General features: G+C 37.6%; 1 protein-coding gene across 2 annotated transcripts in view; it reads left to right on the top strand.

The window, feature by feature from the left end:
• PLCB1 (phospholipase C beta 1) overlaps positions 1-27592 on the top strand; it is a 669260-nt gene that overhangs the window by 533778 nt on the left and 107890 nt on the right. For both annotated transcript variants that reach the window (XM_020281914.2, XM_076010933.1), the window contains exons 20-26: positions 1075-1239; positions 2244-2343; positions 3611-3715; positions 4710-4819; positions 17214-17346; positions 19627-19680; positions 23204-23423. In XM_020281914.2, coding sequence (XP_020137503.1) covers positions 1075-1239; positions 2244-2343; positions 3611-3715; positions 4710-4819; positions 17214-17346; positions 19627-19680; positions 23204-23423 — 887 coding nt within the window. The remainder of the gene's footprint in view (positions 1-1074; positions 1240-2243; positions 2344-3610; positions 3716-4709; positions 4820-17213; positions 17347-19626; positions 19681-23203; positions 23424-27592) is intronic.

Raw genomic sequence — 27592 nt, 5'->3', positions numbered from 1 at the left:
TCTGGCATAGACATACTAGTGCCAGAATGGACTTACGAGCGCACACGATGCTCTGTCATCTTGTTTTGCTGATGAGAACTTTGCTGTTTAGTGCCATTAATTTAGTATAGGACTCTACTTTGATCAAGCGTCTTAAGCATACAAAATCTATGGTGAATCTGAATTCCCAGTGGGACTCAAACAACTGGTATGTTTCAAACATGCCGTGAAATGCCTGCTACGTAGTTCTGAAGTTAAACGAAGAGATCATTTCTGACAGATCCCATGCACCAAGCCAAATAGAACACCCAGAACAAACAGAAATGGGTTGTCCCAGGACAAATTCAGAGAGGCTTCCTGATGACTTTCTCTCTGACTTTGTTCAGAATTTCTAATGACATCAACATGTAGCTGCCTTTGACTTCACTGGGCCTCTGATAGGTGTTCTCATGCCACCACGGTGTCTGATTTCTGGTCCAGCCATAATCTTGGAAATTCTGTCCACTTTCATGGACTTGAGCTCAGAAAGCTCTTGACCAGCAGGTAACTTTGTTCTGACTACACAATTCAGATTCATTCACCAGGTTTGCTGTCTCAGCACTTGCTCTCTGGTGTTCCTCTCTCTGCTGTTAAAGCACAGCAGGAGATCTGTTTGCCTCCATTCACCTTTATGATGGCTGATGGATCCCTCAGATTGTGAAAATAGGGCTCGAAAAAGAGAAAGACGTGGAAGACAGTTTGCAAATACGTAATTTTAACGTCTCTTTTATCTCCACAATATCCATTAGTTCTGTAGCTACACAAAGGATTCATGCAATTGTGGAGAGAGCTAACCAGCTGAGGTTATTGGTAACGGTAAACAGGTGCAGATGGCTTCAACTACTGTTTTATTAATTAATTCTTTCTAACCTCACTATTTTCAATATTCCTCTACCAACTCAAGTCAAAGAGAAATCATATTTGTCCTCTCACTTCCATTTCATTTTGCTTATAATTCAACATTCACCACCAGCATTTTTACCTCTTTAAAGTATTCTCTTATGTCTGTTTTCCTCATATATCAAGACTTCCTTCATTTATTTATTTATTTTCTAGATTATTTCAGGTCAGTTTCTTTCTGATAAGAAAGTGGGGACTTATGTGGAGGTGGATATGTTTGGTTTGCCCGTGGACACAAGGAGGAAGGCATTTAAGACCAAAACATCCCAAGGAAATGCTGTAAATCCTATCTGGGAAGAAGAACCTATTGTGTTCAAAAAGGTTGGTCTCATGTTCTTGACATAAGATGTAACTGCATTTTCCAGATGTTTTACACTGAGAAAATAATGAAATGAGGAATTATTTGTTGTTTAATTTGGAAATTTACACATTTATAAAGCAGGAACATTTTGAAAGCCATCCTGAAAATTCTTCAAGATCTCAAACACTTGTTTGGATTTTCAGAATTGTATTATAAATCAATTTATTCTAGCATGCCTCATTTGGGAGTCCAACAAAACATATAAATTTAATTCATAGTATCTCATTGTACAAGTGAGAAATGATACATTTTCATTAGAACTAAAATGAAGTAGAGAGGGCAGAAGGGAATAACATGACAGCTGAGTGAAAGGAAGTCCATACTTCCTTTAAAAAGAATAGTAATAAAACTCCCTTGAATCTTCAACTACTGGCAGCTGGTCATTCTATCCTGTCTGGTTTCTGTCTGATAGAGTTAAAACCATTCATGCTCAACTGAACCTCTCTCTGTCTTCACCAAAAAGCAAATCTTCACACATTGTTTATCACATAAAGGAAGAACATAAGGCCAGGAGAAAGTAGAGTAGACATTCTTATCATACCCTTTGCTTTTATCTGACCAAAATGTCTACAAAGACAGTCTTCTGCAAAGAGCAATTGCTTTGAACACCTAAATCTAAGTGTGTACATGATGATAAGCCCACTAACTCTTTGTGCTTAAACATAGAACTTTTGTTATTTCCACATTGAAAATGTTCCTGTACAAATAAAATGGCCTACATTTTGAACAATGACCTCATTGGGGCAAGGTGATAAAATATAGATGAAGCCCTAACTCTGGTAACCCATGTCTTCTCCTGAAAATTTAACTTACAGAGTAACAGCTTAACTTTTTGTCTAAATTGGCTAAATAGAAACTTCTACTTGGATTTGGAAAAGGAGAGCCTGATTGCATAATAACTTTCTAATTTTTTCTTAGAATTGCTCATTCTTGTAACCAGGTGTGTCCTTTAATGTCCCCATAGGTGGTTCTTCCTTCGCTGGCCTGCTTGAGGATAGCAGTTTATGAAGAAGGAGGTAAATTTATCGGCCACCGGATCTTGCCAGTGCAAGCCATTCGGCCAGGTATGGATAGTGTGGTGAGCAACTTTATATCAAAGTTGCAAAGAAAATCATTGCTACCATACATGATTATTAAAGACTGATTTAGACAGCCAGGTACAGTGGCACACACCTGTAGTCCCAGCTACTTGAGAGGCTGAGGCAGGAAGATTATTTGAGCCCAGGAGTTCAAGGCTATAGTGTGCTATGCTCACACTTGTGAATAGCCACTGCACTCTAACCTGGAAAACATAGTGAGACTCTGTCGAAAGAAAGAAAGAAAGAAAGAAAGAAAGAAAGAAAGAAAGAAAGAAAGAAAGAAAGAAAGAAAGAAAGAAAGAAAGAAAGAAAGAAAGAAAGAAAGAAAGAAAGAAAGAAGGGAGGGAGGGAGGGAGGGAGGGAGGGAGGGAGGGAGAAAGAAAGAAAGAAAGAAAGAAAGAAAGAAAGAAAGAAAGAAAGAAAGAAAGAAAGAAAGAAAGAAAGAAAGAAAGAAAGAAAGAAAGAAAGAAGAAAGAAAGAGAATGATTTAGGAAACTATTTGCTACTTTGTTAATTTCATTATGTAAAAAAGGCTATGGCATCATTTAAATGACAGTTATGTGTTTTTGTGACATGCTATGGCATAATAGTCAACTCTTGCCTTAATAACTATGTGTAACAATCTGAAAACTTATATACAAGTATTTATCTTCATGCTCACAGATCTCTGGGTGGGCAGGGCTTGGCTGATCTAGCCTGAGCTCAGCAGCACAGCTGTGCTTCAAGCTGCAGGTTGGGTTTAGGTCTGTTCCACATGTGCTCATTCTGCGGCACAGGCTGAAGGGATAGCGGCACTCACAACATGGCCTTCTCTTGGCAGAGCACTGGAATGTGAAGGGCAAGCTTAACTCTGCACCTGCATTTTAAGCTTCTGCTTGTGCCATTATCACTAATGTCCCATTGGCCAAAGCAAAGGATATGCTAAGTCCAAGTCAAGAAATTATATCAAGTATAATTCTATTATAGGGGGTGAATTTGGGCCAATAATTCAATCTATGGCATATGATTTTGAATTCTCTTTTGGGACGAAGATATGGTTGCAAAGGAAAAAAATCAGAATCAAGAATGTTTTCCTGTCTGATGAGAAAAATAAAACCTCATCACTCAAAACCATGTGATTAAAATGAAAAAGAAGAGGGCTGTTTGTCATCCAAAATCACCTAAAATAAATACTTCCATCACATACATGTTCATGGTTATAATAACATTGTGAAGAAAGCACGTGATATACAATATTATTGTCACCCTCTAGGCTATCACTATATCTGTCTGAGGAATGAAAGAAACCAGCCTCTAACGCTGCCAGCTGTGTTTGTCTACATAGAAGTGAAGGACTACGTGCCAGATACATATGCAGGTAAACAGCCTAACGCAAGAGGTATTTCCATCTGGGTCATCCATATATTTGTGGCTTAGTGGAAGGAAAACTGGACCAGACAAAAGCAGGAGATTCCGGTCTCAGAATCACCTCTATTTTTGTATGTATGTTTAGAGATAAATTGCTGAAAACTTTGTGAATAAATTTTAATTTATTTTATTTTAATGTATATCCTAATACCTCAGTTTTGAACATGTCTATTTACAGGTAGTCTTACTCTCATGGGTCCAGCATTGCCTAACCCATGCTACCTGGTACCACAGTTGTCTAGATCTGTAAATAAATTTGCCTTCAGCCAGTTTTAGAACTCTGATCCTTTTCATGGGCGGAGTCCTAAGGTTAGAAAAATTAACTTATCATGATGTCATCCTGGAATCATACATGTAAATGCTTATAGTGCCAAGTGGCCTCGGTGTGAGACACTGAAGAGTGGTGGGGACTATGACAAACTTGGAGCACATGCCCCACCCAAAGATGGCAGCCATAATGTACTCTGGCCAGCCACAGCCACATGAGTGAACCCATATTGCCAAATCTTTGGGTTGTTCTTACGGGCTTTTTATGAAAAATATCTCCATTCATGAAACATCATTTGAGCCAAATAAGACACATGCATGGGCCATTGCTGTAATGGATGGAACTCTGAAAAAGAAGCTAAAGAATCAAGAATGTTGATGGACTGGAGTTGGAGCCTTTCCAGTTTGGCTTTCAGGGCTGAACTCTTCTGATTTCTCTCTTCCTGAGGTTTCAGCAGAGTTCTGACTCTTATCTATTTCCAAAATGTTGGATAGATGAGTAGATACTTACGTGGGTATGTGGAAGTATGAAAGATGGATGATGAATGGGCATATGGATGGGTGGATAGATGGATAATGAATGAATGCGTGATGGAGGGCTGGATGGATGGACAGATGATAGAGTGATCATCAGTAACTCCAGGACCTTTGACCTAAAATGTCTCTTCCCTATTTAGATGTGATTGAAGCTTTATCAAACCCAATCCGATATGTGAATCTGATGGAGCAGAGAGCTAAGCAACTGGCTGCTTTGACCCTGGAAGATGAAGAAGAAATAAAGAAAGAGGTGAGAGAGTGGTCTAATGGCATGCATGTCGTGAAGCATGATTTCCACAGCTACTTGCTGGCTTTGCCTAACTAACATCACACCTCAGGAGAAGAAATAGCACATTGGAACACACAGAGTTCAGCATCATGTTACAAAACATCTGCATGATGAACTAAATTCTTCATATTTCACTCTCTTTCATCATTCTGTGGAGACCAACATCTTATATTGTGATCACATTAAACACCATATATCATGCCGTTTCAGGTGAAAGTTTCTATATGATTTCATGCTAATGAAAGGCAATTAAGGCAATTAAAGAAGATAATCATCAAGTCATTTAGTGTTTCCCTTTTTCATCAAATAGGATAATAATCACAATCTGTGTTTTAACCTTCTATTTTTACTAGATACAAATATTTTCCCTATCATTAAGTATTCTCCTACTACATGACTTTTAATGACCCAATCCCCAATTATTGGATATTTGCAATGCATCACTATTTTGAACAGATCTTCAATGAACATCATGTAAATACATATTTTAGCATTACCTATGATTATTTCCTTATTTTTCTGTATAGAATTTCAGAAATTTTTGAAAAATTTTTATAAATGAAACAATGAAAAGCACTTAGGGCCCCTGCTTGAATTTAATGAAGGATTAGTCTAAGCAATCACTGATTGCACGGAATCCGCAGAAGGAGGGGTGTTTATGTGCTTGAAGCAGACGCTGTTGGTGCCCTGCTCAGATTTCTTCTGGGGGCTGCTGCACCCACTGCCGCAGGGCTGCTGCAGGAGTTAACTAAAACCACTCCCTGAGGTCTGGCCTGGGCTGATGGGAACCACTTGCCTGGAGATGCCTGGAATGTTACTCCTTAGAGGGGGTGGACCATGCCCAGTGACTGACAGATCTAGGAGAGTAATAGCTCAGATCCCTTGCTTCTGGGTGGGCAACTTCTGTGTTGCAGTTCATGCTCCAGAGCTCCCCAGGGGATCAGGCTGAGGCTAGAATTCTCCTGAGACCACATTTCCCCTTTATCTTTTTCCTGTCTCTTAACTTGCTTCCTCATTCCCCTACAGTTTTTTCTTGAGAACATTCTCTCAATAAATCATATGCCCAAGAATCCGCAGGTCCAGCATTGCTTCTAGGGAAACCAACAATGCCAAATAGCTTGCTGTTTTATAATTAAGTTCAAGAATGAGTGCCCTTTCTGAATTTTTTGCCTTGCCAACTAGAATTTAAAGATTTGACAGTAGTTACATCTTTAATTCTGGTATTTCTTCAGTGCTAATAATGCTTTTTTTCTTTCTCATGGCCTTTAAAAAGATTAAGTAAGACTAGAGAATTCTATGAATTTCTCACTTTGCTCATATGGACATCAGTGTGATATTAGAACCTCTCCTTAGAAATCCAGAAAGCTCTGCCACTCTTCCCTCATTTTCCTGCTTTACTAATAGCATATTTAATAAAATATAATTTAAGGTCAAGATAATTTATGTAGATATAAATAAATCACTATTAATAGCATTCTCTTCTAGCTAGAAAATAGGAATCTCTCTTTTTTAATTATTATCATTATTATTATTATTTTACCACTGGGTCTCACTATGATACCCAGGCAACCCTTGAGCTCCTGGGCTCAAGTGATCCTCCTGCCTCAGTCTCCCTAGTAGCTGGGATTAGAGACAAGCACCACTGTACCTGGTTTAGAAAACAAGAATCTCCTTTTAATCAACTGGATATACTTTATTTTCTAAGAAATAGAAGTTAAAAGAAAGCATTGTTAAGTAAAATTACATGTATTTTCACTATTTAGAAATGATACTTCTTATATTATCAACTTCTGTTAGTCTTCGTCTCTAAGGAGTAAGCACCCCTTCAAGAGAATATTTTGACACTACCATATTTTGGCTTATATACTACAGCAATTGAGCTAAACATCTCATAATGGAATATTTTGATGATGGTGCTTCAGAGAGACCATTTCTCCAATGAGTGGGGGGAAAAGTCACTCTAAGAAATGGGTAACCTAGGGCCTTTGAGATTGCAGGGATCTTTTCTCAGATTGGTGTCCTTTGAAAGCCTTATTTTTGTACCAGACATCACTTATCAAGATGCTATTTGGGGAGAATAGAACATTAAAGGGTATAGAAATACAGAAGTAGAGTTTTAGGTCAATCTTATTTTTGTTACTCCTTTAGAAAAGGCGATCAGAAAGGATTTTCAGAAATCTATAATGTTGGCTAAACTTAGAGAATATTTGGACATTTTTAGATTTAGAAATAATTTTAGAAGCATTGAATCACATAGACTCTGTTTTGGTCTAATAGAGAAAATATGGGGTTCTTTTTCCTTTGAAATATCTAAATCCTTAACTGGCCTCATTTTTGAAACTCAAGAGAAAAAAAAAAATCATTTTTCCTTACCATATAATGCTAGGAAAGCAAAGTCACTTCACACCTTTGAACACTAGTATGCCTTTTATCTTGCCTTGGAATAATGTAAGTTTGTTTGAATGAGGCCACTGAAAATAAGTACCTGTGGTTTTCTCACAAGAAAATTCTATCTAGGACATGGCAGGCACTGGAGACGCTATTTTAGCATCACAGACTTTTTTAGTATAATCCTTTTAATGTGATGCTTCTAAAGGTCATTTCTATTTGAAAATTAAAGACTTCATTGGACTGCAAAATTATGACCAGATTTTAATAGTCTTAATAAGTTACCTTCATAGAATAATTTGCAGAGCAAATAAAGAAGAAAGTTGAATTTTTCCCCCATGATTTGAACAATAGACACTTATTTCACATAAAGTAAAAGGAGATTATTCAGATTATATATATAATATTTAGATTGTATGTATATGATCTGAATATAGTATATATTTAGATTATACATAATTCAGGATATATATTTAGGTTATGTATATATAATCTGTATAATGGTTGGAAGTGGGAATGGTAGAGATTTAAATTGCTGAATTTATTTTATCTCTTTTTAAAGTCATAATTCAGGATAGTGGGTTAGTAAAGGTATTGAATAAGAGTCTAATTGTAAATTCTAAAAAAGTATAGCATTTATAGTTATTCCTCTAAATAAAAAAGCATTTAGAAAAATTTAAAAACATAGTAAAGAAACAAACAAACAAAAAATCCTTAGTAATCCCGCAAATACTGTGAATATTTTTGGTATATGACCTTCTATTATGTTTTCTATGTACATATTTTTTGTATAAGTTTTTAAAAAATATTTCACAGGCTGAATAATGTAATTACAGAAATTCCTAATGAAATATCAGTAACACATTTTTTTTCTATTTTTAAAATACACCTGTAAAAGGGAAAAGTAAATATCCAATATATTGATTAGAAAATATTATGTGATAACATTAATGAAAAAATACAATATCTGAACATGATTTCTTTCAGCATGTCAGAGGAATGGGGAAAAAATAAAAACATTTATTAAGTGCTTGCTGTGGACTTGGCACTATATTGAACCCTTTACTGTATTAACTCACTTAAGTCTTAAAACATCCACATGTCCTAATGACTATTATTTCCATTTAACAAATGAGAAAACTGAGGCACTAAGGGGTGAAATTCCTTGCCCAGTGCCATACAATTAGTAAGGCACAGAGTTGGGATTGAAACCCAGGCAGTCTGACTTCACAATTTGTGTTCTTCATTAGCACTTCTTGAAGTTCAGTCTGCAGACCAAGGTATCATGCCAAAATGCTGATCTTGATTCAGTGGGTCTTGGGTGGGGCCTGAGACTCTAGTAAGCCCCCTGGTGATCGGGTACTGCTGGTCTTTGGAGCAAACTTTGCATAACAAGGATCTACAGCACACCATATATACTACCTCTGAAACAAAACTAATTTTCTGGTAGCCTTTAGCAAGGGCTGGCCCTTCATTCATCTTTCTGTCCTCTGTTACCTGGGAGTGAGCACAGAATATAAGATTTTAACCTTAAATAGTAACATCCTTTGAATTGAATTTTTAGTTGAATAGAATGTCAAGAATTTTTTTTCCTTTTTTTTTTGTCTTGTTTGAAAAATCACTGGATATTGTCAGAACTTGTTTTTCAATAAGATAGGTTTTTCTTTGTGGATACTATTTGATTAGTTTGTGCATTACCTGGCCAACTTCCAAGTTACAAAAGTGTATTCATTTGCCAAGCATTCATTTCCAGACTTAGAAAAGTTGTAATCTAAGACATAGTAACTGATGCTCCAAACATCACTTAGCCCTCAAGGCCAAAATTTCTGTTCACAAGAATTCTGTTCATAGTCATCTATGTCTGCATAGTACAAATGAAGGTGTGTGAGTGGTCTTTGCATAATGTTGATGTTGAAAAAGGAGAGCTTCTGTAACACTAAAATTTCATTTATTGCAAGAGACCTACTCTTTACATTGTCTGACTCATGTTCTTATTATGAGTGAGCTGAAGTTTACCTTAAAAGCTTGAAAATATTTCCTAATTCAGTGTATGGCCCCATGGCTTCTTCAATGGAATTTGATTATTTGAATTAATGATGTGAATTTCACCAATAAAATAACCCAACAGCAAAACAAGCCAAGGTGGTACTCTTATAAAGAGTCTAGTGTTTCATTCAATAAGGTCTTGGGTACTATTTAATTTCTCCAAGATAAAGCTTGATACTTCATCCACAGTTTAAGAACTTGGTACTAAATTCAACGATGAGGTTTACTGCTCTTATTGGATTCTCTTTAAATGAAAACCATCCTCCTTAAATCTTCTTCCTCAAATAAAAAATTAGGAAAATATCAACTTATAGAAACAATAGTTTATCTAAATCCCTGAACTTTAAGATATTTGAAAAGTAGGAAGAAAAAGTTTGCCTTTTAGGAAATAGCCTTTAAATAATTACACCATTTCTTTCATTTCTATACTACACAGCTTTGAAGCTGACAAAGCACTTCTATAGGACGCCCTGGATAAAATATAGTAATCCCCATTTTCAGAAGAGAGAATCATTACTCATAATGGTAGAGCGCTTTGCCACATATCAATGGCCAATAAATTGGAAAACTAAGGTCTTTTTAAATAAAGTATCAAGAGAAGACCATAGATTCACCTGAGTTGAAACTCATCAAACATTGGCTCAATTCACCTGCTTTTACAAATCTCCTCCATAAAAATATTTAAAATTTCAGTGGATTTTAATGAGGGCCTTTGAATTCATCTATCTAAAATAGGGATGGAATCCAGAAATTTGAATATTGTAATGCATGCCCATGCCCAATGCCATAGGGATTATAAAATATGACTCTCAATTAATGATGAAGTTTTTCATTCTGCTTTACAGCAGGCTTCCCAAATTTGAATGTGTGTACAGGGAAGGAAATGGGGAGATGGAGGTCAAAGAATACAAAGTAGCAAATATGTAGGATGAACAAGTCAAAGGTTCTAATGTACAACAGAGGACTCCAGTTAACAATAGTGTATTGTATTTATCATTTTTGCTAAATTAATAGATTATAGCTGCTCTTGGCACAGGAGGACAATATGGGTAACTATGTGAGAGGATGGATATGTTCATTTGTTCTGCTATGGTAACCATTTTGCTACATGTAGTATCTTATAACATCATATTGTATGCCTTAAATATACCCAATAAAATATATTTTTTTAATGTGCATACAGATCACCTGGGGATCTTATTACAATACAGATTTGGGTTCAATAAGTCTGGCATAGGTCACAGAATTTTTCAATTCTGACAAGCTTCCAGGTGATTATGATGCTGCTGGCCCATGGACCATGGTTTGAGTAGGAAGGCTCTGAAACTTCAGCAAGTATCACATTCACCTGGATAGCTTCTTAAACCACAAATTGATGGGCCCCATCCCTAGAGTTTCTGATTAAGTAGGACTGGGGTAGACCCAAGAATTTACATCTCTAACAATTTGCAGTGATACCAATGCTGGTCCAGGGACTACACGTTAAGAGGATGGGTCTCGTGCAAGTGCATGGTTCTCCCCAGATGAAATCCATTAATTCCATCCACTCCAAAATGTCAGCTTAATCACAGACATCTGGGAAAGGCTCCAGGAGACACTCATTTCTGGGATTTGTCCAGATTTTTTTCAGTGAGTGATTGGCCATAGTCTTTGCCAAATGATTTGGCTTAATTAATTTCAAAGATAATTCCCACAGGGTAAATGTAAAGGGTGGCTGGTCTGTATTCTCTGGGAATTTATGATTTCTCCCTAACTGCAAAGAATGTATTCTTCCTGATTTCTTTGGAAACTGTATCAAAACATTTCTAATAAAGATGTTAGGAACTTTAATATAAATAACATACATATACAATACTATGTTCTTTCATCCTTTAGTAGCTTTCTAAATAACCTGCTGCAATTATGAGTTAAATGCAGATTTTCTAACTATAGACAACAGAAAGAACAGCATCTTCATTCTTTTTATTCAGTGATTATCCATTCATTAAAAATATTTTCTTGTTTTAGCATAACATGTAGGTAGTTGTTTAGTTTCAGGACTTTGCCAGTAATGTCTATTGATTGTTCATAACCAGAAACTAAATATGGATTCATTCATTCATTCAGTAAACTTTTTAACACAACTATGTGTCAGTCCCTGTGCTGGGCATTATATATGTAATGTTGAGAAAAGTCAGATGCTCTCATAGACCTTACAACCTGGAAGAAGAGACTGACAGTAATAAAAATTCATACATCTACATATAAACTTGCAGCTGTCACTAATTTTTCAACAAAGGGATACCACATAAATGTATATGATGGCACAGTCATGCTGTGTCAGAAATCAGTTAGTTGCATGTTCCAATGACTGCTGGAAGAACTTGCTGGACATTAATTGCAAAAGACACCAAAATCACTTTACTTGGTAAGTGTTACTTAAGAAGCCGAAAAACCTGAAGTCCAGCTGTCTTTTGCTTCTAACTCACCCAGGTAGACTCTTCCAAATAGAGGAGTTTTGCCATATTTTAATTAGAAAATTTTCAAACATACATAAATGTTAGAATTGTACAATGAACACCAATATATCAATCACCTAAATTCTACAATTAAATTTTTGATGCATTCACTTGATTGTTTATAAATCTCTCTTTCCATGTATTAATCCATCTTTTTGGTGCATTTTAAAGTAGGTTGCAAATAGCAGTGTATTTCTCTCCTGAACAATTGAGAAAGCATACTTCAAAACACAGTTTTTAGGAATGATTCTGAATTTCTTAGAAATAGGAGGCAGGTACATTATCTAATTTCATTCAGGTACAAATTGTACACATGTTTGAGGAAGTTCTTTCTTGTTATTAGTAGGCTGGCTCTAACAAAGCCACGCTCATTGCCCATGTTTGTCCTGAGTGCACTGGATTTCTGCATCATGAAATTATGAGTCTTGCCTGTAATATTCTGGAAAAACTGATGACCTTGCCCCTTAGCCATCTTGTGTCCCCATCAAGGTGCTGTCATTCTAACCAGCTGCACAAAAGGGACTACACTCTTTAGATGGCTCAGGCAAGGAGGGCATGATCAAAAACATCTAATAGCACAGTCACACACCTGATATTAGAAAGATCCTTTATTTAGCATGTTAGCCACTCAACTAAGTTCTCTAAGTCCTAATTCTCTACTGCTTGATTGTCAGATCCAAATTTTCAATACCCAGGAAGAAAATATTTTCAACCAGCATAACATACAGCTTTTCCTCCTTCTATAAAACTTATAAAAATGGACTTTTCAATTACCCTTTTACTGATAAATATGTATTATACTTTCTAGGTACTTCTGTTCATTTGGAACTAGGAAGGGTATCAATTCTTTTTGTAGAATCCTAATTTTTAAAAGTCAATTTTTGCATGTTTTGAAGGAAAAACATTGCAATGATTTCATTTGGCCACGAGAGGGCATATATTTACTTCTGTGGTTCATTCTGTGCTTCCCCTCACCCTGTACCAGCTAAGCAGCAAGCAGCATCTAGTTAGTGCAACTGAAGTATTACTATCATCTGAAACTTTTTAATTGGAAATTTGTTTGATTGGATACCAAGAGTCTCTCAATTAAATTAAGAAAATTGACATTTTTAGTTCTTTTGTTTCTATCCTAATTTCCAGTACCATGCAAAAGGATCCTATGCTTATCCTATTCAAACTAATAAAAAATGAATATTTGGGGAAAGCCAAGGGAGAAATAAAGTCAGAAGTGTTGGCTTCTGCTAGTTCTCTTGAATGGGACAAGAATTTGGTTTTGGCATTTGGGCTCCAATATCCATAGTGTGAGAATTATTCAATCTTTCGATCATGAGATCAAAAAGTTAAATTTTAGTATTGCACTCCTGTAGGTGGTTTTTTTGTTTTTCAGCTCTTGTATTTAACTTACCTAACTTTATATATATGGATACCATTTTAGTGTAACAGAGTACATTCTTTGAGAATTAAGTTTACATTTATACATCTCTGTGTCTCAGCAGCCAATTAAGTTACTATTGCAGTTCCTTAAGCAGCTATTCTCATAGAATACAGAGAACTACTGAGGTAGAAAAATGTAGTCCTCAGGACACCTATTCAAATATCGATTTTGCTGTTACCTGTCTAGCCTCAGGCAAGTTACATGACTTTTAATAAGGTTTTTAGTAAAGACTTTCAATAGCTCCTCCAATTTCTGTGCCTTATAATGGTGCTGAGAGTGTCACCTACTCAGCCTGGTTGTAATAAAACTGTTGCATATAACAATGTCTAGCATACTGTGACCTACAGCTGCTTCTATTAAGAATCTTCATTAGGTAGATGTAGCCAATTAAAATTTGTACATATAGCTCTTAGCAAAAAAAATTTTAAACATCAGTTTGATAACATTTGCTACTATAGACTCTCACTAAAGTGATATATAACATTTGTCTCCAGAAAACCATAAGAGGCTCCTGACAAGGGTCAGACTACACAAGGACCCCCTCCTTAGCCCATCATTTAATGTCCTCCTTACTGGCCCCTGGCCCACCGTGCTCCCAGCATGCCCCTGTCCCTTCAGTGATGCAAAGCATGCATTGCTCTCCTTGACAAATTCTCTCAGAATTCCAGGCAAACTCTGGTCCTCCAAGCAGGTACAAATGGGCAGCTTCTGGGCCAAATGTGGTCTGAAGCTGTGCTTTGTTTGGTCTCTTGGTGATTTGAAATTGGGAGAAGTCACACAAAAATTCAATTTTTCAGCTTTTCTTGAAACCTGGGCAGCAATAGGCTGAAACTGAGCATCAATTGCTCCATGTACAGGAGCTCTCTCTCCAGCTCTGGACCTGGCCTGACTTTGCTTTATTCCATTAAATCTAGTCCACTCCCTACTGGCTTCTATCATTTCCATTAGCCACTATTAATGGGCACGGTGAATGGTGTCCCCTGGGGTTTGATGCAGCCCGCCCTGCCTGGAGGCATCTCCAGGTCTGACCCCTGGACTAAGCATTTCTCCAAAGCCCACTTCAAAGTCCACCAACTCTAGGTGACCCCTTCATTTCAGTTGCTACCATTAAGGATTTGCCAGATGCATCACTCAACATTTATCGGCATTTTAAAAAAATATCTTTGAATGTACACATTATGTCAGTTTGAGGAAGATAAAGACTTTGTCTCCCTTGTCCTTGGTAAGCAGAGATTTATTTTTTCCTTCCACTTGACTCAAATTGACAATTGAACTTGGTTTCCCAAGGGCATACAACCACATGGAATATATGCAAACCCAATATAAGGCTAAAATAAGCTTGCTGTATCCATTTTAAATACACCTCCAGCCTGATGCCTCAAGACACTAGTTCTAGTTACCACACATTATCACTTTCACAGAAGCTGGTTTTCCATCACTTCTGTTCTTTCCTCCATCAAAATTTTGTTTTCTCTATCCTTTTCCAGAAAGTTAATTTCAGCCAATTGTCACATTGGGAAGAATCTGGTTCATTCCCCACGGGGTTCCAGAACCCACCTGGATGTAAAGGGGGAAGGTCTGATGCCCATGGAACAGGGACACATTCCTTCCCTGTTTCCAAAGCAGCTGAGTTTGGTAACCATGGCATCCCCTTCAGCTAGGAGGCCAGGAAGCTTTATCTCTACTATATTCAAGGCAGAGGACCACCCAGTGTGGTGTACAGGCCCCGTCTTGCCAAATCTAGCTTTTTAAAAGAAGCTAGAAATCCATTTTTCTATGTAAAATCATCGTACTTTAAAAATTCGGCAACATTGAGTGAGCCAAAGAAAATGCACCCATGCGCTCTGTTTGCACCATGAGCCTTCAGTTTGCAATGTCTTGAACAAAAAATACACAATCCCTCCCCTTTACATGTGATTCCAGGGAGAATTTTCCTGATGGGTGTAACTAAACAGCACAACCATATCAGAACTTACTCATTGGAAGTTGACATTTTTCAAAAGATGGAGTTCTACATAGTGAGCTGCAGGGGCTGCCTAGGTTACTTTTTCATGCTCCTGTCTCCTGCACTTGATGTCCAGCCATTCGTTCCAGGGCTCATCTGGCACTGGACAGGCCATGGAAAATGAGCAGGGATTATTTGTTGGGTTAAAATAAATTCTGCCATCACTTAAAGCAGTTTAGGACGATGTTTTAAAGATGATTTTGGGGGACAGATTAAAAACCACTTGTAACAATCAGTGTTACTATTTTCACTCTTATTTTACTTTTTATAAAAATGCTACCATAGCACAATCTGCAATCTGTAATTACATGCCAAAATGTCACAATGTTGGGCTCCAGATGACTTCTGTAAAATATATTGCCTAATGTATTTTTTCATTGTGCTACAAAATAGAACGTTGGGATAACCTCACTATCGGTAAAACCTTGCATGGACTTGGAAGACAATTCCTGTAAACACATACAGAGCATTTAGAGCATTGTAGAGCAACCATTGAGGCAATTGTTCTATAAGGATAAGCATTTATTTGACAACCTTTATTAAGTGTTTACTCCACGTAGGGTACAGTGGACTAGCTGCTGGAGATGGGAACTGAAGATTTCATAAATTTCAAAGCATTTATTATTGTTGTTGTTCATTGGTAGTATTGCACAAGCTTAACTGTTTTACTGGATTTGATTTATTTTACGTCATCCTAAATAACAGAGAGATGCTCTCTAAAAGAAAATAATATTTACTCAGGAATAGGGTATTGCAATGGGAAGACATGAACCATAGTAAAACTATATGCATATTCAGGGAGGTAAAGGAAAGTAAAGGTTTATAAAAGAAAAATGGGGAGTATTGCATATTTTTGAGAGAATTATCCTTGACTATCAGGATCAATAACAAAGGTGACGCCATTGTGAGGTTGGACAGGTTGTGCAGTTGCAGGCAAATATCCTCACAGTAGTATTTTTGTGTGTCAGGTTGCAATAGCTGTTGTGCAAGATTGTGGTTTTGGCACAGTCTTTTGTGATAGTTTTTGTTATTGGGCATGTATACATGAGACCCTCTCTCTATGGCCTTCCCTTGCTCTATTTGTCAAGTCTTTCTTTTGTTAAAAACACAAGTGACTCCCTATTCTGACAACTTGCACATTATTTAACACCCAGTAATTTACTCTGTGCCAGGAACAATTCTAAGCGTTTTATAAATATTAACTTATTTGATCTTCTAAACAATCTAGCAAGATAGATAATATTATGGTCCCTAGCACATACATATCCTCATCTGTAAAGATGAGGAAACTGAGGCACAGGGGTTAAGTAACCTGCCCAACATTATACTGCTAGTTAAGTGGCAGGGCCAGAATTTGAACCCAGGCAGGTCTGGCTCCAATACCTGTGCTCTTATCCACCACATCGATTAGTTCTTTCTGTAAAACAACCCCCAAATTTAGTGACATATAACATCAACTAATTATTTTTCATGAGTTATCTGCTCAGCTGGGCAGTTTTAGACTAGGCTCAGCTTATCTTAGCTGGGATCACTCGTGTATATGTGCTCTCTGGGGCTGGCTGGTCTAGGATGTCCTTGGCCAAGTGACTCAGCTCTCCTCCACAAGGTCTCTCATCCTCCATTGCTAGAGCAAGGGTCTAGAAAGAATAGAAAAATCCCCAAGTGCATTTTGCATCAAGTTTGCTACTCTCTTATTTGATCAAAGCAAATCACAGGGTCAGGTCCAGAGTCCGTGTGGGAGGATACTACCAGAGGGCAGAGACATAGGTTGGCGTAAAAATTTGAGTCTTTAATACAACAATCCATCGCAATCATGATTCAACACTCTGCTGTTTTTACCCCACTCTCCAGACAATTTCAAATTTGAGATTTCAAACGACAAATGAGTTGTGAAAATGCTATAAAACCTAGCCTTGTTGGTTTAGGAAGACAGTAACAGAACAATAAGAAATGTGGAACATGAAAGGATATTTATGATTTTAGGCTGATCCTGGGGAAACACCATCTGAGGCTCCAAGTGAAGCCAGGACGACTCCAGCAGAAAACGGGGTGAATCACACTACATCCCTGGCACCCAAACCACCCTCCCAGGCTCTCCACAGCCAGCCAGCTCCAGGTAAACTGTCTGAACAGAGAGCCGTACAACATGAGTAAGAACCTTCAGTTTTTTTCATGCCACTGATGCAGGTGGTATGATTCAGGTAGCTAAAGCATCAAGTGAGAAAAGATGCATGGACTTGGGAGGTGCTGCATGACTGTGTGATGAATGAATGAAAGAATGAATGCATGCATGCCAAGAGAAAATAGTAAGTGCTCATCTGGTTCTGCTAATAACTCATGAAGTCACAGCAAAAAAAAAAAAATCACTGAGGATTCCTGTGTCTTTATGTAGTCCATCTGCTGGCAGGGTTTGTGAAGAGTTCTTCAAGCAACTTATGAAGAACGATGCTTTCAAAGTGTGGCCTTAGTCTTCATTATGTCTCTGCTAGGAGTTCCTTCTTTCTCCAACTTTCTTTTCAATAACCTTGAGTGTTGGCCATGTGCACGACACTCTGCTAAGCCCTTCACATGAATAATTTCATTCCACCCTCAGACCAGGCCCATGAGGGTACATTCTATTATTGTCCCCACGTGCAGATGAATGAGCTACAATTTTGAGTTGCTAAAGTACTTCCTGAAGGCCACATCGCCAGTGAAGAGTGAAGTCAGACCCAACACATTTCCCTATGATATTAGCATTCTTGCTTTCGGCTTCTGCACTTCAACCAAAGCCACACTTAGTGTCTCATTTCTCAGAAAAATCTTCAATTTCTATGCAACTAACGTTGACATTTAATTTTATGCTGTTTTATGTAATTATCGCTTGTGTGTATGTTGTTTCCCCAAGAGATGATAGACTTCCTAGCAGAGGTTTTAGTTGATGCTTCCTTTGTACATCATGCAGTGCTGAAGATTAGCATGCACTTGATAACTTTTTGTAGAATTGGTTAGTAATGTAACTAAAGGGGAAAAGAATTTTCTTCCACAAAGGTGTGTTTTCATGTTCCCTCCCTTCCTTATCACACTAGGTCAGGGCAGCCATAAGATCCAGATCTTGATTTGGGGTGGAAGGGTATTTCTCATGGGGCAGAGTGAGATTTTAAAAAGAACAAACCCTATTTAATTTATATCAGACGTGTATGAACTGAGAGGACTATGCTTTTAAAAAGGTTGCTGAAATCAATAACAGTAGGAAAAGTTGAGTTAATCATAAACAAGGATATTTTCAAATAGAGTTTTATATACCAAATATTTTGAGTGCTTCTGAAATATAAATAAGTCATTTAAATATGTGAGTAAATATTGTCTTGTGTTTCTGAGAGTAAAAGAGAATTTAGCATTTTAGCATTTGAGTTTTTTTAAACTTGCCATTCTGGAGTGATTTGGCTTACAGAAAACATGTTCTTAAATGGGACAGAATGCACTGCAAAAATGGCCTCCTCTTCCCCTAAACCAGGAAATTGACACTGACACCCTACTCTGAACTAACCGAAGACTTTGCACTTCACCTGTTTTCCACTGATGTCCTCTTACTGTTCCAGATTCCAACTCACCATCCCACATTGTATTTCATTGTCATGAATTACATGTCTCCTTAATCTCCTTTAATCTGTGACAGTCCCTCAGTTTCTCCTGTCTTTCGTAACCTTGATACTTTTGAAGAATTCTGGTCAGTTATTTTGTATTAGTAGAATGTCCTGCAGTGTGGGTTGGCCAGATGTTTTCTCATGACTAGACTGAGGTTGTGCATTTTTGGCAAGAACACTACAGAAGTGACACTGTGCCCTTCTCAGAGCATTCTAGCAGAAGTATATGATGTCTATGGTGGTGTTGATGACTTGGTTAAGATGGTTTCTCCACTGAAAGTTGTTATTTTCCCCTCTTAGATATACTGGGGGAGATACTTTGAGACTATACAAATATCCTGTTGCTCCTTGAACGTTTTTGCTCCCTTGTTTTAACATCTCGGATGGATCATGCCTACAACAATAACTACTGCCTAGTGGTCAGCATTTGATTTTGAAATGACCGCTTGTCATTCCTGATTTTGCCAGAAGGTGGCAATAGCATTGCCTGAACAGAATTTCTTGTTTGGTTCCAAGTGGAGAGATGTCTTTTTTCTTCCTGTAAATGAAGTGTATAATTTCACATTTAATTAGGTCTGTCCCAAAATTACAAAATAAAGACTTTCTTTAGAATGATATTTATAAGAATTTTTCTCCCACGATTTGTAATTTCTCTGTAAAGAGACTTAGATTCAAGGGTCAAACATGGTTTTTTGATTGTTTGGGGTTTGTGTTTTTATAGAAGAATAAAAACTTAAAAGTTAAAGAAGGCTATTTATTCTTTTTTGCAGGTTCTGTAAAGGCACCTGCCAAAACAGAAGACCTTATTCAGAGTGTCTTAACAGGTAAATACCACCCTTTACCCCCATGGAATTGGGCAGATGAATATTATACGATGTAAGTACATAGAGGAAAGGAGATTTCCATTCACATGTGAACAATGACATCATTAATATTTCTTCCTTAAGACATCTGCAGATATACAGACCTAGTTTAGGCTACATTACATGATATAATCACAGAGAAGTAACCATACTTGAAAGACAGGACTCTACTGGCATCAAAATAATATAATTTCACAAGATAGCTATTTCTGAGTCAAAGGAGTTTTATGCTGGGAAGGTGATCCAGGAATGCATGTTTTCTTGAAATCTTAACAATAAACCATATTTTAGATATGCAGAAATATGATCCATTTGTGATATAATTTGGAAGTATTTTATATTTGGTTAGTTACATAAACTAGTGGAACTAAAATTGGTACAAGCTTTCTGCAGTACAGTTAACAGTATGTAGTAGAGTCCTGGAAGTGTTTATAATACTTGGCCCAATGCATAACAGAAATATGTACACATGTTCACCAAAAGCAGCACCATTGGTAAGAGCCAAAATCTGTAAGCAAACCAAGTGTCTATCAGCAGTAGGGCAGATAGGTATTTAATAAATTGTGATATATTCATAGAACAGAATAGGATACAGCTGCAGGAATAAAGTACAATCACATGACAACATGGATAAAACTCACAAACATAATGTTGAGAAAAAGAAGGCAGACACAGAAAAAGAGCACATTCTGTAGGATTCCATCTACATAAAGTTCAAAGACAGGCAAAATGAATTCATGCTAGTAGAAACCAGATTTGGATTATACTTGGTGGGCAGCATAAACCCCAAAAGGAAGGCTTCTGGGGTGCTGACAGTGTTCTGATTTTGACCTGGGTGATTGTTACTGAAGCATGTTAACTTTGTGAAAATGTACAGGGTTGTACATTTATGATTGATGTACTTTTATGTGTACATTTATATTTCGCCAAAAAGCACATAAAAATATGCATAGAAAAATTACTTGAGGAATGTATTAAAATAAACTGAAACATGTTTCAAAAGATTTAGTTCCATGGGAAACAAGACTACATTAATGCATAAAACAAGAGACAGAAGTGTTCATAGAACACGATTCCAATGTTATTTAAAAGTATGTAAATGAATAGACAAAAATCAATGGTCCATACCAATGTATTAGCTGTGATTATCTCTGGGTGGCTTATTTATAAGTGATATTTGTATCTTTATGTAAATGGACATTCTTTTAATACTTAGGAGCATATTCTAAGTAACAGCCTTTCACCTATAGATTTTTTAAAAGCATTGCTTTATGTGAAATTATTTTTATCATGGATTAGAACACCCAGAACTCTATTTCTAAACTGCCCATAGCTAATATACTGTAAACCATTTTTAAAGAAGTAGGATTGAATCCATCACCAAGAATGCAGCAATTCCTTGGGATTATAAATTTTTAATGTAGTAACTTATTATGCAACCATAATGAGTCAATTTGGGCCTGAGGGAAACCATTAAATAAATGTACCTGGTTCTCTCCATGGCCTCATTCTCCAAAGAAATAGGAATGTCAGGAGAATAGACACAAAAGGAAACATATTTCGATTGCTTAAAGACTTAAGCATTTAAGAACATAAGTTATTATTCTGATTTCAATGGTTATTCAATAGACATCTCATTTTCTATTCAAGTCTGTTATTATTCATGGCGTAAATTATTTCTGAATCGCTTGACAGTTCTAAATATTTATGGTAACATCTTTTTGTTCCCAGAAGCAGAAAGTTCAAATAAAAGGATGGAAACATTTGAACTATAACTTAATCTAGGTCCCCAAAAGTGATAATTCATGGACATTAAGACACCATCATTGTAAGGCACCTCAAAATTCATGTATTGCTAAGAAAGAAAAGCACTGACTAACTGTGACACCCATCAACTATAAGATACATCTTAATTTCAGAAATGTTAACATATTTTTAAAGTACATATTCTAAAATTCATGAAATATGTCAGTAAAATGGTTTAAGGTCAGGCTCTGTCCCATTAGAAGTTTTATCAACATTGGATAAAATACTATATAGTAATGTAGGCTGCCACTAACCCTTTTGGTGCCTTTGCACAAATTAGACTAAGGGATCTTCTCTCAAGACAGACTTTACTGCTATATAGTGTGATAAACTACAAACTTACACTATCTATAATGACAGTGGAACCCCTTAGAGAAGTGCTATAGAACCTGCATAGTCATTTGCTAAGCCACTATAGGCATATTGCCAGAAACTATGTTAAATACTTTCCATGCATTCTTTTATTTCATCATCATAACAACCCTATAAAGTTGTAGAAGTGTTATAACCCTCATAGTGAGTGCTGTTGGTGCCCTGCCCAAATTTTCTGTATATCTGGTGCACCCTCGCCCCACTGTGGTGAGAGTTGCCTACTACCAGCTCATAGCTTCCCATTCTTTGCAAAATTGCCCCCAGCCAAGGAAGCCCCTGATTGTCCCAAATATGCTTCTTGCCTCAAGATGAGACCAATTCATTGGTACAATTCACACTCCAGAGCTCCACACAAGATCAGGCAGAAGCCAGATTCCACTTTTCTGAGACCACATCCTTGTTCAGCTCCTTCCCCAGCCCGTCTGTTTCCCTCACTCCCCTACTCTGAGGGGCCCTCAGTAAATCACATGCACCTGAATCCCTCCCTTGGGGTCTGCATCTCGGGAACCCAGACTTTAACAAAAAACAACAACAAAAAAAATACAAGTGAAGAAATCGGGTCTTTGAGAAGTTTGGTAACATAGTTGCAAAGTTAGCAGGTGATAGAGCCAAACTGGCTCCCACGTATGTCTGACATCAAAGCTATGCTCCTAAGCTGCAGTTGGCCAAGATCAGACAGATGTCACTCAATAAACAGGTGGCTTTGAGACAGGGAAATGGCAGACCCTGCTTAATAAACAGTTATAAGACTCAAACCAGCCAAAATCAGTTATAATAGAACCCAGATGGCCTAGAAAAAATGACCTCAGGTTGTCCTCACTGTTCATTACACCCTGCTTATAATGTATTTGCATACTAGAAGAAACTCCCAACAGCACCATGACAGTTCACAAATGCTGTGACCACTCCTGGAAGTTGTCCTATTTAGTTTAAAAGAGGAGGGACCCTTGCCTCTGAGAACTCCTCACCCCTTTCCCAGAAATCTTATGAATAACCCTCCCTCCATTTAACATAAAACTAAATAGAAGGTATAGAATAAGACCCTGGAAACTCACAAAGTGCTACTCTGTTGCTCTGAGAGATAGCTGCTGCTGTGTCTATGGGGTAGCCTCTTTTTTCTCTTTTCTTCAACAAACTGGCTTTTGCCTTAACTCTGTCGGCTAGCTCTTGAACTCTTTCCTGTGCAAAGCCAAGAACTCACTTGGCCCTCAGGACCCCAAAACTGGGGTCCACTTTCCTGTGTCATCTTCTCCTCTTTGCACCTGGACTTTCAGCCTTTCCATTCTCTCGTGCTCATTTGTTGCAGAAGTGGAGGCGCAGACCATCGAAGAGCTGAAGCAACAGAAATCGTTTGTGAAACTTCAAAAGAAGCACTACAAAGAAATGAAAGACTTGGTTAAGAGACACCACAAGAAAACCACTGACCTTATCAAAGAACACACTACAAAATACAATGAAATTCAGAACGACTACCTGAGAAGGAGAGCGGCTTTGGAAAAGACTGCCAAAAAAGACAGTAAGAAAAAGTAAGTTCAATGAGTATTTTGGGTTTCTGTCACAGTACAAAGCAAGAGTCATTAACATGAGTTTTTGATGTCTGGACCTCTACCTCTGCAAGAGGGAAAGCCACCTAACCTCCTCTATTTCCTATAGCTCTTGAGTCACCTCAGCTCAGTTTTGCTTATGGATCTAATTTGACCAAATTCTGAGAATAGATATGCAGGAAAACCCTCCCTGAATTCTAGCCTGTGGCCCCAATATCAATTGGCAGAATTCCCATATTACAGCTGCCAACCTAGCAGGTATGAGATTCTGCCTTGTGTACCTAGAACCTAGTAGAAGAAGCAACTGATGTTATAGAAGAGAAAAATCTCAAGGTGGGAGAATTCCTGGATCCCAGGAGTTCAAGAGCAACCTGGGCAACTGTTTCCACAAAAATTTTAAAAATTAGCCAGGTGTGGTGGTACATGCCTGTAGTCCCAGCTACTCAGGGGGCTGGGGCAGGAGGATCTCTTGAGCCCAGGAGTTCAAGGTTGCAGTTAGTGCAGCACTGCACTCCAGACTGGGCAACAGAGTGAGACTCTGTACCTCCCCACCGCAAAAAAAGAGAAGTCTCAACTATTCTTTGCTGCCCTGTTTAAAACCTAAAATGCATAGGTGACCCCTGTGTTGAGGCCTGGGGTCCCAGTAACCCCATGTACCCAGACCTTGATGGTGAGAAGCATCTCTCACACACTCATTCAACTAATGTTTATTGAGTGCCTACTTTGCCCTGGAAACACAGCCATGAACATGACCTACACAATTATCACTCTCAAATAGACAACGTGGTAATGCAGAGAAGATGAACACTAGATAACAAGCAAATACACATCATAATTTCAGATTGTGATGGGGACTATCAAGGAAAGAAATAAGCAGGATGCCCTGATAGAGAATGATTAGGGATGGGAGAGCCCTGCTGACAAGTCAATCTGGAATGAGGTGACACATAAAGAATAAAGCATAGTCGGTCATGCAAAGAACTAAAGAGATTTATTTCAGACTGAAGGAACAGCAAGTGCAAAGGGCCTGGGGCAGGAAAGACTGGACTTGTTCCAGGAACAGTAAAGTTAGCAAAGTGAATGAGATATAGTAAATTGTGGGTGGAGTGAAACAAGATGAGGTCAGAGAAATAGAAGGGAGTATCATATCGGTAGGTTCTCTAGAGCTGGAACAAGTGACAAACAGTTCAGAATTTATTGTTAAGTGCAATAGGAATCCACTGAAGAAAGAAATTTAAGTGGAATTGACATGGTCCAGTTAATATTCGCAGAAAATAATTCTAGCTGCTGGTTGGAAAAGGAAAACCTAGCAAGGTGTCAGCAGGGCCATGCTCTCTCTCTCTCTGAAAAGTCTAGGGGAGGAATTTTTCTTTCTCTGTTCTTGCTTCAGGTGGTTGCCAGCAATCCTTGGCATTCCTTGGTTTGTAGACACATCACTCCAGTCTCTGTCTCCATCATCACATGGCATTCCTCCTGCATAGGTCGGTCCATGTCCAAATTGTCCCCTTCTTATAAGGACACTAGTAGTTAGATTAGGGCCCACCCTAATTCACTGTGATTTCATCTTAACTATTGTATTTGCAACAATCCTATTTCCAAATAATGTCACGGGCTGAGGTTTCAGGAAGGACATGAAAGTTGGGAGGACGCTATTCAACCCAGTGCGTGTGTGCTAAGCACTTATATGCACTATTCTATGTATTTCCTGAAGCGGCAATGTGAAGGAGTTATAGGCGTCACCTGCATTGGACAAGTGAAGACCCAAAAGTTCAGTGAGGCCATGTAACCTGGCCAGGGGCACATGCAACACATGAGGCTGTAGTTACAGTGGAGTCACAGTAGGGTGCCCCCCTCCCCCAGACCCCATCTGTGTCCTATGACGTAGCAGGTCTGGAACCTGTATCTCTGTAGATGTCTGACTGCTTCCTGGATGTGGTGCCTGTTGACCCACAAAGGACTTAAAATCTTTTAACTGCCTCTTTGAGTGTCTCTACACAGTGAATGGATGCATAAAATAGCAATGCCCAGAGAGATCTACTCATCACCTTTGTCAGATGTTATGAGATTCTTCTTCCAAGTGTAGATTTCTGGAATTTCTTCAAATACCCTTTGTAGGTTTATACTGTGAACTTGCTGACAATGAAAAATATTTTGTAACATGAAGCTCTCTAATCAGCAGTGGTAATTTTTATATAAAGTATCTTCTTCAAAGTTTAACAATTCAGTAAATGGAAGTAAAATGCAATACAAGTAGATCTACCATTTGATCCAGCAATCCCATTACTAGGCATCTACCCAAAAGAACAAAAGTCACTCTATGAAAAAGACACTTGCACCCAAATATTTATAGCAGCACAATTCACAATTGCACAGATGTGGAGATAACCAAAGTGCCCACCAATACATGAGTGGATTAACCAAATGTGGTATATGTATATCATAGAGTACTATTCAGCTATAAAAAACAACGGTGATATAGCACCTCTTATATATTCCTGGTTAGAGCTGGAATTCATTCTATTAAGTGAAGTATCCCAAGAATGTAAGAATAAGCACCACATGTACTCACCAGCAAATTGGTATTAACTGATCAACACCTAAGTGGACATATAGGAATAACATCTATCGGGTGTTGGGTGTGGGGGGGAGGGAATGGGTATGTATATACATAATGAGTGTGATGCACATCAACTGGGGGATGGACATGCTTGAAGGGGGGAGAAGGGGCAAGGGAAATATATATAACCTTAACATTTGTACCCCCATAATATGCTAGAAAAAAGAAATTAAAAAAATTTCCTTCAAAGTTTAATAATTCAGGAAATGGAAGTAAAATGCAGTTACTTTCAATTTTGTTACACAGACAATTTTGTCTTCCTTGGGGCTTAGCTAGCTGTCAAAAATATTATTAATTTTTAATTTTAGTTATTTAGTGAGCACCATTGTTCTAAAATCTTTATAAACATCAACTCACACCATTTTAAAAAGAAAATGTTATTTATCTGTGCTATTAAAAATGTATAGTTTAGGATATTTGTAATTTTCAAAACCAAAAATATCCTTTAGTTCTATTTCAGTGTGTGTACAATATTTTAATGAATTGCACTGTAAGAGAAATGAGAAAAGCCTTTTAAATCATTCATTTAAAATCATCACTCCACTTAATTTCCCATAGCTATAATAACAAAATACTCTTATCAGATATCTTCCCATATGTTGTCTAACCAATGGACAAAGTATGGTCAAAGATCATCCAATGATCTTCACAGATCTAGGAAATCATATGTGAAGTTAATTGTGCAGTTACTCAAAACTTTTTTGGAAACATTGTCATAAGTTTTCTCATTAAGGAGTCTCTCAAAAACTTGACTTATAATAATTGCCACTGAGAAATAAAGTTGCCTTCTCTAACTGAAAATTTTATAAACCTCTGAAATGATGTGACCATATGAGCGACCTGTCAGTGAGCTAAGAATAAGACAGGCTGTATTATGTCCTTCTTTTACTGAATAATATTATTTTGATGCCAGGTTATAGAGAGAGGTAAGGTACAGTGTCTAGATTCGTATGGTGACATACGATTTAACATGCGCTTAACTTAAAAGCACAATCTAAACCTAATACTTGAGTTTTAAGAAGCAATAAAATCATCATTTCTTAGAGCTGGAGCAGTCTTACAAGCCATCTAGGTGATATTTGTCACTTCCTCAAGGAGACAGCAGAGTCTAAAGGCATTGCCATTTCTATGTAGTCACACAGCCAGTTCAGGCAAAGGTTGGCCTAAAACTTCTGCTAAATTCCTGCTTTGGTGTTATGTATGTATTTATTTGTTTATTTCTTTATTTATTTGCTTATAAGTCATATCTTGCAAATTTCCAATAGAGTTGAAGTAACATCATAGAAGCCATGTACATAAAAATCCTATGAAAATAGGAAAAGAAAAACAACACACGCATATAGACACATTCACAGACTGAGCTGCGGACCAGTTATCCAAACCTGCTGCCCAACATGGGGACCACTAGCCACATGTGACTACCGAGCCCTTGAAATGTGCTTGTCCACATTGAGATGTGCTGTAACTCTAAAATGCACACTAGATTCCAAGACTTCTTTTAAAAGAGAAAAGAATGTAAAATAGCTGTTATATA

The sequence above is a fragment of the Microcebus murinus genome, chromosome 16, assembly GCF_040939455.1.
Source record: "Microcebus murinus isolate Inina chromosome 16, M.murinus_Inina_mat1.0, whole genome shotgun sequence".
NCBI lineage: Eukaryota > Metazoa > Chordata > Mammalia > Primates > Cheirogaleidae > Microcebus > Microcebus murinus.
The sequence above is the reverse complement of the archived record's forward strand: the minus strand, read 5'-3'. Positions and strand labels throughout refer to the sequence as shown.